At 48.8% G+C, this 11,002-nt stretch overlaps 1 protein-coding gene across 1 annotated transcript in view; it reads left to right on the top strand.

Annotated features, from left to right (window-relative positions):
* Positions 1–11,002, top strand: part of LOC112076767 (catenin alpha-1-like) — a 43,416-nt gene that overhangs the window by 17,074 nt on the left and 15,340 nt on the right. The window contains exons 3-7 of the mRNA XM_070441448.1: positions 5,656–5,817; positions 6,254–6,307; positions 6,867–6,978; positions 7,030–7,090; positions 9,955–10,040. Of these exons, the coding sequence (XP_070297549.1) occupies positions 5,656–5,817; positions 6,254–6,307; positions 6,867–6,978; positions 7,030–7,090; positions 9,955–10,040 (475 nt within the window). The remainder of the gene's footprint in view (positions 1–5,655; positions 5,818–6,253; positions 6,308–6,866; positions 6,979–7,029; positions 7,091–9,954; positions 10,041–11,002) is intronic.

Genomic DNA, 11,002 nt, shown 5'->3' with positions numbered 1-11,002 from the left:
GTGGTTTCATTCACCATGTTCCTTTAAGCGCAGCAGGAGGGGATTGAGTGTGCGGTTTCTTCACCATGTTCCCTTTAAGCAGCAAGAGGAATTGAGCTGTGTTTCTTCACATGTTCCCTTCAAGCAGCAGAGGGAATTGAGCTGTGGTCTTCTTCACCATGTTCCCTTAAGCAGCAGAGGCGAATTGAGCTGTGGTTTCTTCATGTTCCCTTTAAGCAGCAGAGGGAATAGAGCTGTGGTTTCTTACCATGTTCCCCTTGAAGCAAGCGAGGGAATAGAGCTGTGGTTTCTTCACCATGTTCCTTTCTTTTAATGCAAGCAGAGAGGGAATAGAGTGTGGTTTCTTCACCATGTCCCCTTTAAGCAGCAGAGGGAATAGAGCTGTGGTTTCTTCACCATGTTTCCCTTTAAGCCAGCAGAGGGAATAGAGCTGTGGTTTCTTCACCATGTTCCTTTAAGCAGCAGTGGAGAATAGAGCTGTGGTTTCTTCACCAATGTTCGCTTTAAGAGAGTGGGTACTTGTTCTTCACATGTTCCCTTACAGCGGTGGATAGAGCTGTGGTTAATAGAGCTGTGGTTTCTTCACCATGTTCCCTTGTAAGCAAGCAGAGGGAATAGAGCTGTGGTTTCTTCACCATTGTGTAAATAACAGCTCTACCTTTTGATCAGGGCTCTGGGGTGCTGTTCGCTACCACCGACTGTCTGTCAGTGTTCTTTGACCTCCCTGTAACAGATGTGGCAGGTGAACACATATGAAGCATCATTAGGTTTGGATAATTATGGTGGAAGCTCATCAGGCTGGCTTTACCTGGTCACTCTTTTCAGATCGTAGGCTGGAGGGGAGGACGGGCTGGGAGGGGGGAGACATAGGCCTAGAGGGGTAAGGAGACATAAGGGAGGGCAATAGTGTGATGGAGAGCAGGCAAAAAGAGGAGATATATGAAGCAGTGGCAGAGCCCCTAGACATACACACGCTGCCGACACTACCGTAGTCCCCCGGCGCCACACATCGTGCCCGGCGCACCTACCGTAGTCCCCCGGCGCCACACTACCGTTAGTCCCCCTGCGCCACCCTGCCGTACGTCCCCCGCGCCCCTGCCGTAGTCCCCCCGCGCCACACTACCGTAGTCCCCCCGCGCCACACTACCGTAGTCCCCCTGCGCCACACTAACCGTAGTCCCCTGCACAGTGCCGTAGTCCATGCGACTGCCGTAGTCCCCGCGCCACTGCGTAGTCCCGCGCCACCTGCCGGTAGTCCCCCTGCGCCACAGCTCGCCTAGTCCCCGCGGCGCACACTGCGTAGTCCCCCTGCGCCCCACCCTGCCGTAGTCCCCCTGCGCCACCCTCCGTAGTCCCTGCGCAGACGGCGTAGTCCCCTGCGCCAGACTGGCCGTAGTCTGCAGATGCCGTAGTCCCCTGCGCCAGACTGCCCGTAGTCCCCCTGCGCCAGACTGCGTAGTCCCCCTGCGCCACACACTACGTAGTCCCCCTGCGCCATCACTAACCAGTAGTCCCCCTGCCCACCCTGCCGTACGTCCCACTAGCGCCACCCTTGCCTAGTCCCCCGCGCCACCCTGCCCTAGTCCCCCCGCCCACACTACCGTAGTCCCCCGCGCCACCCTGCCGTAGTCCCCCCGCGCCACCCTGCCCTAGTCCCCCGCGCCACACTGCCGTAGTCCCCCCGCGCCACACTGCCGTAGTCCCACCCCCGCGCAGACTGCCGTAGTCCCCCCCGCAGCACAGTACAGATCCACAATGTGCGCAGCTAGACTACCCGTTACCTCAATAGCCAGGCAGGAACACAGTGTAGGTGTTACTGCACTAGTCAGCATTACAGCCGCCCAGCCCAGACGACCAGTCACCCAGGCAAACCAGCAACAGCTAGCATGCTCAGTAATCATAGAGATAATGTCTATTTAATGACACGTCACCACTCGCTGTGTAGAATGACTTATTTTAGTAATGTGTGACTATAGAGAATATACTGAATATACTGGCTATAGAGAACCTCTGCTCTGTGTGTGTACGAGTCAACCAGTAGACATACTGTTGTATATGACTATAGGGAACCTCTGCCTCTGTCTGTACGAGTCAACCAGTAGACATACTGTTGTATATGACTATAGAAAACCTCTGCTCTGTGTGTACGAGTCAACCAGTAGACATACTGTTGTATATGACTATAGAGAACCTCTGCTCTGTGTGTAGAGTCAACAGTAGACATACTGTTGTATATGACTATAGAGAACGCTCTGTGTGTGGGTACGATCGAACCAGTAACTATGTTGTATATGACTACAGGCCTATTGATTTTTAGTTGGTATGGCGAGCCACTGTAACCATTTAGAAATAATATTAAAAGCTGACACAATCCCAATCCGTTTTTTTAAATTCTGTCCATGTGAGCGTTGTCTAGTGTTTTCTGCATCAGCCCCAAAGCTGTAGTCGGTGCTCTTTCCCTTCTGACCTCTTCTTCATGTCCAGTTTCTCTTACTTATTATAAGTGTTTGACTGTTATTTACACGCGGAACTATTGATCCATTCCCTGAGGTGTTGGTATTTAGGAGGTTAACGCTCGTGGTATTTTGAAGCCAACTTAACTACCACAATGCTTTACGGCCGAGACGAGAGGTCCCTTCTTTTTTACTCTCTATTTAGTAAATGGATTTAATCTACCGGTAGTGGTTTAGAATGACAAGGAATAATATTAACATCGGACAGAAATGTTTAGTGGGAATAGAATTGATACATCGAAAACCGTTAGAACGTTAGTCCATAAATGGTCTTCTGTAAATTTACTCTCCATAACTGTGGACTGCCTTGTTTTGAAATTATAAGTCGGCATTTCTGGAACCCAATTTATGGAATAGATGAATGATTTCTCTTTAGCAATATAAACACTGATTGCCCGTTTTCTCCATTACCCTCCCCCCCCCCCCCAACCATGTGTTAATTTAACCGATGGATTTTACACTGAATCAACAGCAGGGGACCTGGGGTAGGCTGGTACTGGTCCTGACCCATATGGCCTAAAATCCTGATGGTGAGATCAATGATATACGGTACATTCGGAAACTATCAGACTCCTTCCCTTTTCCACATTTTGCGTTACGTTTCTGCCTTATTCGAAAATGGTATTAAATTAATCTAAACAAAATATCCATAATGACAAATCAGCATTTTTTTATTTAGCAAATTTTAATTTACAAAGAACCTTATTTCCATAAGTATTTAAACGCTTACTATGAAACTCGACATTGAGGCTCAGGTGCATCGTGGTTCCATTGATCACTCGCTTGATGTTTCTACAACTTGATTAGAGTTCCTGTGGTAAATTTAATTAATTGATTTGGAAAGGCACACACCTGTCTAAATAAGGTCCAACAGATGACAGTGTATGTCAGAGCAAGAACCAAGCCATGAGGTCAAAGGAATTGTCCGTAGAGCTCCGAGACAGGATTGTGTCGAGGCACAAACTGAGCAATCGGGCGAGAAGGGCCTTGGTCTGCGAGGTGACAAAGAACCCAATAGTCACTCTAACAGAGCTCCAGAGTTCCTCTCTGGAGATGGGAGAACCTTCCAGAAGGAAAACCATCTCTGCAGCACTCCACCAATCACGCCTTTATGGTAGAGTGGCCAGACGGAAGCCACTCTTCAGTAAGTCACATGACAGCCTGCTTGGAGTTTGCCATAAGGCACCTAAAGGATTCTGACCATGAGAAACACGATTCTCTGGTCTGTTGAAACCAAGAGTGAACTCTTTGGCCTGAATGCCAAGCGTCACGTCTGGAGGAAACCTGGCACCATCCCTATGGTGAAGCATGGTGGTGGCAGCATCCCTACGGTGGTGGCTGGGAGACTAGTCAGGATCAAGAAAAAGATGAACGGAGCCAAGTACAGAGAGATCCTTGATGAAAACCTGCTCCAGAGCGCTCAGGACCTCAGACTGGGGTGAAGGTTCACCTTCCAACAGAACGACCTTAAGCACACAGCCAGGACAACACAGGAGTGGCTTCGGTACAACTCCTCCTGAATGTCCTTGAGTTGCCCAGCCAGAGCCTGGACTTGAACCCGATCTAACATCTCTGGAGAGCTGAAAATAGCTGTGCAGCAACGCTCCCCATCCAACCTGACAGAGCTTGAAGAGCTTCTGCAGAGAAGAATGGGAGAAACTCCCCAAAAACAGGTGTGCCAAGTTTGTAGCGTCATACCCAAGAAGACTTGAGGCTGTAATCACTTCCCGAAGGTGGCTCAACAGTACTAAGTAAAGGGTCTGAATACTTGTGTAAATGTGATTTCAGTTTTTTTTTATACATTTGCAAACGTTTCTAAAAACATGTTTATGCTTTGTCGTTATGGAGTATTGTGTGTAGATTGATCAGGGGGGGAAAAAACAGTTTAATAAATTTTAGAATAACTCCAACGTAACAAAATGTGTAAAAAGTCAATGGGTCTGAATGCACTAAGTATTCAGACCCGTTATTTAGGACGTTACGTGTGGGTATTCAGACCCGTTATTTAGGACGTACGTGTGGGTATTCAGACCCGTTATTTAGGACGTTACGTGTGGGTATTCAGACCCGTTATTTAGGACGTACGTGTGGGTATTCAGACCCGTTATTTAGGACGTACGTGTGGGTATTCAGACCCGTTATTTAGGACGTACGTGTGGGTATTCAGACCCGTTATTTAGGACGTACGTGTGGGTATTCAGACCCGTTATTTAGGACGTACGTGTGGGTATTCAGACCCGTTATTTAGGACGTACGTGTGGGTATTCAGACCCGTTAGTTAGGACGTTACGTGTGGGTATTCAGACCCGTTAGTTAAGACGTTACGTGTGGGTATTCAGACCCGTTATTTAGGACGTACGTGTGGGTATTCAGACACTTGCTCTCTTGCTCTCTGTCATCAGTGTGTTTTATATTCAGGGGGGTTATGGTGGAGGGAGGGAGGTTCCCCCTCTGATGGATAGAGACACATTTACCAGACTCCAGACTAGCGAACGTACCGTACTACCACCAGAGATGTAGACCCGTCTGTCTCTCTCCTGTTTTCCCCATGTCTCATATTTGTTCAACTTACAGAATACATCTGAGGCGTGTGGAGTGTTTCTCTCAAGTTTAGCCTCCTGCTCTATATATCTTGTGTAATAGAGACCGACAGGGATACATGTCTGTATACCGTCTGTTTCCCAGAGGTTTTTATCTTTTCTTTCAGTAGTGGTGGAAAAGTTGGCGCGTGGGGGAAGTCTAACAGTGATTGTTTGTCCTTAAAGATTATATTTTTATAAATCTATAGCTCCATTATATTTTCTACACACTTTATATCTGGGTTTAGTCTTACGTTTACACTGAACATGTTTTACTGCCCCCCCCCCCAAAAAAATATGTAAATTATATATTTTTATAATTTATTTTTAGGAGTGGTGGCACATTCCTCTGCTAAATTAATATAGGGGAAACACTGACCATGCGGTCTGTGTATGTGAGTAGGAGTCTGTTTTGTCTGTGTGTTTGTTTACTAGGTATGCTACATGCTGTGTACTGTATAATCAGAAGCTGACTGTCTGCGTGAGACAGAGACAGTAAAACTGGTCTATAATGATGTGAAGTGTGTATTTAGGTGTGAGTCTGACTGTCTGTCTGTGTCTAGGTGGCCAACCTGGCCTGCTCCATCTCTAATAATGAAGAGGGAGTCAAGCTGGTTCGTATGGCTGCATCCCAGCTGGAGACACTCTGCCCCCAGGTCTGGATCAGGATTGTCATCGTCTATCCATGGCGGGCTCTGCAGATGTACGTCCAAACGTTCACCCCTGTCATACATTTGCAGCCTAGCAATGCCTAGGCGAGACTCATTCGGTCACACTTAAATATGGACTCTCATCATAAAGGAGGATCAATTTTAGGGAAACGTACATTCATTACGCAAATTCAGGTGGATAATCTGCTCCTTTTGGGTCGGCAATCATTTATCACTATTGGACAAAAACATTGGGACATCGAAAGTATGAAGTTTGATACTCAGCTGGCGGAACTCACCTTTCACTAACAGATACACCTAGAGACCACACTAGCGGAGCTAGACAGATAATCGCATCGTAACGCCATGCAGGCCACACCTACAAAGAACTGGGCATTGGATCAGGCCCTCTCAAAGATCCCTCTAACATCGTCCTAGTAATCATCCCCTTAGAACTCCGCCCTCGCTCCTTGCTCTCGCGAACCTTGCCGTCTAACTCTACCCCTTACAGAAACCACCCATCAAGAACTCTCGAATGCCTGGGACCCTCACGCCCTCCTACTCGGTAGAGACTGCTCGACGAACCTGAACCGTGGAGACCCTTTTGCGCAGCCTTTGATAAACACCTACCCTCTAACTGGTCGGCCTTCCGGGTTGCAACTCTGTGAAGAACGGACCTTCACCTCTAACTCCGGTAGAATCTTCAGAACTGGGAACCTGGAACTCACGCTGTAACGGCACGGTAGGAAACCTCCGTCGTACCAACTGGGAAGCGTGCGCGTACTCGAGCTCGAGCACGCACTCGACCTAAACCTCCGTAGAACACTCTTAGAACTGAACCTAGGAACCACCTCTAACTTCCGCGTAGAACTCTCGTAGAATCCTGCACCTTGGCGCAACCCCCCTAAACTCCGTAGAACCCTCTAAACACTGCAACCCTGGACTGCACCTTCTAACTCTGTAGAACTCTCTAGTTGCAGACCCTGGTACCACTCATCGCCGTCTAATCCTGCCGTACGATATACCTGCCCTTTTTAGGACTGACACCTGCGGACTGTTCACCTCTAACTCCGGTAGACTCTCTGACTGCGCCTCGTGGCTGTCGCCTCCTCTCTCTCCTCCAGAGAACCCGCATCGCGCCCAGGTGCTACATCTCGCCCTTTCCCGCACGGAGGCCCCCGCCTTTCGACTCGCCCAACTCTTCTCTTCAAGGAACTCCTCTTGTACACGTAGGAAGTACGTTCGCGGGTGCCGCGACATGACGCTCACCCTGGATCTCTCCCTTAGACCCCCGCCGCCTCGCTCTCGCCTGCTCACACGCCGCGCCCGTGTTCGCTGTCTGGACAAGGTGAGCGAGGAGGGACTGGTCTTTAATCCTCACCTTAAGTGACGGTACCGATGTATATGCGGTCGTCTATTGAGAGAGCTTAGCAGTCTTAAGGAGGGAGAGCCTCCCAGGCTTGAAATCTCACGCAGATGATTAATTGTTGCCCCGTCAAGAGGAGAAAACTAAGGAGCTGTTCCTCATTCACACTCCTTTCCCAGTGAACTCTTCCTACTACAGCAATTATGTGAATACTGTTGCCCAAAACAGTGGTGGGGGGTAACCCTGCCAAACACAGTGGGTGGGGGTGAACCCACTGCCAAAACACAGTGGGGGGGGGTGAACCCTGCCAAAACAGTGGGGTGCCGGGGGTGATTTACCCTGCCAAAACACAGTGGGTGGCGGGGTGAACCCTGCCAAACACAGTGGTGGGGAGAGTGAACCCTGCCCAAACATGTGGGGGGGGGTGAACCCTGCCAAAACAGTGGTGTGGGGGGTAAACCCTGCCAAAACAGTGGGTGGGGGGTGAACCCTGCAGAAACAAGGGTGTGGGCTGAACCTACGCTATTCAGTGGTGGGGGGTGAACCTGGCATTAGCTGCCAGAAACACAGTGGGTAGAAAGGGTAGCCATACAATCAGCACTATGCTAATGTTTGCGTATGTTGTGCAGTACTCCTCTGGTGTGTGTTTTGGTCCTCAATCTGTGCTGGCCTGTTGGTCTCGTCTGTGTGGTGTTGTCTCTCTGTGGTGTGTTGGTCTCTATCTGTGTGCTGTCTTTTAGGGTCTACTAGTGTGTGTGTGGTGATTTTCGGTCTTTCTTTGTGTGTGTGTGTTGTTGGTCCTGTCTGTGTAGCCTGTTGTGAAAAGCTCGCTTGGTCCTGTTTTGTGGTGTGGAATTGTGTGTTGTCTCGGATCATCATCATCTGTGAGTGGTGTGTGTGCTTGAGATATCTCTCGGGTGTGTGTGTGTGTTTGGTCTCTCTGTGTGCTCGTCGCTGTGTTAATTCGGTCTCTGATTCTGTGGTGTGTGTGTGTGTTGAGATACTCGGTCTGTGTCAGTGTTGGTCTCTCTCTCTTGATGATGGTATGGTACTCCCTACGATCTGTTGTTGTGCATGTCTGGATATATCTCTGTGTGTGTTGGTCCTCCCTGGTGCTCTGGTGTTGTGGTTTGGTCTTCTCTGTGTTTGTGTGTGGTCTTCTCTGTGTGTGTTGCGTTCTCCTTCTCTGTGTGTTGGTCCTCTCTCTGTGTGTTGGGTCTTTCCTCTCTGTGTTGGTTGGTCCTCTTTCTGTGGTGTGTTTGGGTCTCGTTCTTGTGTGTGTGGTTGCAGTCTCTTTCTGTCGCTGGTGTTTGGTCTCTTTCTGTGTGTGGTGCTCTCTCTTTTGCTTGGTTTGGTCTCTTTTTCTCTGATGTGTTGGTCTCGTTTTTGCCCTCCGTGTGTAGGTCCTTGTGTTCTCAGTCTGTGGGTGTGGTGTGATGGTTAGGTCTCGGATTTTCATGTTGTGTGTTGGTCTCCTTCTGTGTGTGTTCGTTTTGGTCCTTCTTTCTGTGTGTGTTCGTTTTGGCTCTCTCCTCCTTTGTGTGTTGTGTTGGTCCTCTCTCTGTTTTGTGTAGTGTTGTCCTCTGTTTGTGTTTGGATGTGTTATGGTACTCTCTTGTGTGTTTGTTGTCCTCCATTCCTGTGTGTGTGTTGGTCCTCTCTGTGTGTGGTGCCCTATGTCTTCTCTCTGGTGTGGGTTTGGTCTCTGTCGTGTGTTTTGGTATTTCTCTGTGTCGTGTTTGCGTCGTCTCGTGTTTTGTGTTGGTCCTCTCTGTGTTGTGTGCATGTTGGTCTCTCTGTGTGGTTTGTGTGAGTTAGGTTTTCTCTTGTGTAGATTGTGTTTGGTTGTGGTTTTTGTTCGTGTTGGTGGTGTGTGGTTGGTCTCTCTGTGGTTGTGTTGGTGTGTGATTTGGTTCTCTGCTGGTTGTGTGTTGTGTGGGTTCTCGTTTCTGCTGTTGTGGTGTTGGTGTTCGGCTCTCCTGTGATGTTGTTGGTCTCTCTCTGGTGTTTGTTGGTTCCTCTCTTCTGTGGTGTTGTTCAGTTGGTCTCGTCTGGCTGTGTTGTTGTTGTCTCTGCTTCTCTTGTGGTTGTGCAGTTTGGTCTCTCTGTGTGGTTGGTTGTGGTCGTCTCTCCATCGTGTGTGTGTTGGTCTCTCTTGCTGTGGTGTTGGGTCGTCTCTCTGTGTTGTTGGTCCTCCTCTCTGTGTGTGTTGGTCCTCGGTCTTGTGTGTTTGGTCTCTCTCTCTGTGTGTGTTGGTCTCTCCTCTGTGTGTGTTGGTCTCTGTGTGTTGTTGGTCTCTGTGTGTGTATTGGTCCTCTGTGTGTGTCATTGTAGAATGGTGGCACTTCTGTAGTGAGTGGTTGGGTGTTCTCCTCGGACCTGAGCAGTTTTGTTGGTCTCTTCTCTGCGTGTATGGCGTTCTCTTCTGGCGTATTGGTCTTCTTCTCCGAGTATTGGCTTCTCGTCTGTGTGGTTTTGGTCTCCCTCGGCGACTGCGTGTTGGTCTCTCTGTGTGTTGGTCTCTCTGCGTATTGGTCTCTCTGCGTGTTGGTCTCTCTGCGTGTGTGGTCGATGTTTATACAGGAAGTGTCATGTTTGTAATCCACCTGCTGTAGTAATTTATGGTTGTGATTGCTCTGTAACATGGTTGATCTAATGCGGCCCTGGCTCTATTGCATGCCAAGCCCAACAGTAAGGTTGCTCAGGACAACATGCTAATTCACCACCATCGCTGTAGTAATTGTGTGCTGTATTGCTCTGTAACAGGTATTAATCGGCTGCTCTGGCTCTAGCTGCCAAAGCCCACAACCGTAAGGTTGCCACAGGACAACATGGACCTCTTCAAGAGATCCTGGAGAGAAACAGGTCCGGCGTTCCTCACGACGCCGTTCATGGACATCACCCAAGCATCGACACTTCCTCTGTGTGTCTGGTGAAGTAAGGAGGGGCCGAGCTTTCCTTTTCAGTTCATTCTAATGTTGCAGTCATCCAGTACATATTCACTTTGAAAATATTCTTGTTTAATGAAAAGTGCTTTACAAAATGTAATATTTATACAGTGGGCAAAAAAAGTATTAGTCAAGCCCACCAATTTGTGCAATTCTTCCCACTTAAAAAGATGAGAGGCCTTTGTAATTTTTCATTCATCTACTTCAGGTACACTTCAAAACTATGAAAACATAACTTTCATGAGGAAATAAAATCAGAGAAAATCCACATTGTAGGATTTTTATAATTCTATTTCAAAATTATGGTGCGAAATATAAGCTATTTGTTCACCTAAAAACAAGCAAGATTTCTTGGCTCTTCACAGACCTCTGTAACTTCTTCTTAAGAGGCTCCTCTGCCTCCCCTCTTACCTTACTGTATTATGCCCACCTGTTTGAACTTTTATCAGCTATAAAAGACACCTGTCACAACCTCAACAGATCACATCCAAACTCCACCTAATGGCCACGACCAAAGAGCTAGTCAAAGATATACACAGGACACAAGGTTTCAAGCCATGTAACACACACACAGACCCCACGGCATGAGGAACTGCAGACAGACAAACTGAACACTTCCTTTAATCACTCTCCGAAAGTTGGTTCCAGCCGGCGCATTACCATCAGCCCCTCCCACCTCCCTCCCTCCCTCCCCTCCTCCTCCCCTCTCTCTCTCCCTCCCTCCCACCCTCCCATCCGCCCCTCCTCCTTCCCCTCCCTCCCTCCCCTCCCTCCCTTCCTCTCTTCTCCTCTCTCTCTCTTCCTCCCTCCTCTCTCTCCCTCCTCTCTCTCTCCTCTCTCTCTCCTCTCCTCTCCCCTCTCCTTCTCTCTCTCTCTCTCTCCATCCTCTCTCTCTCTTCCTCCTCCCTCCCTCCTCCCTCCCTCACAGGCAGTGGTTTAACACCTT

The sequence above is a fragment of the Salvelinus sp. IW2-2015 genome, unplaced genomic scaffold, assembly GCF_002910315.2.
Source record: "Salvelinus sp. IW2-2015 unplaced genomic scaffold, ASM291031v2 Un_scaffold4009, whole genome shotgun sequence".
Lineage (NCBI taxonomy): Eukaryota > Metazoa > Chordata > Actinopteri > Salmoniformes > Salmonidae > Salvelinus > Salvelinus sp. IW2-2015.
The sequence above is the reverse complement of the archived record's forward strand: the minus strand, read 5'-3'. Positions and strand labels throughout refer to the sequence as shown.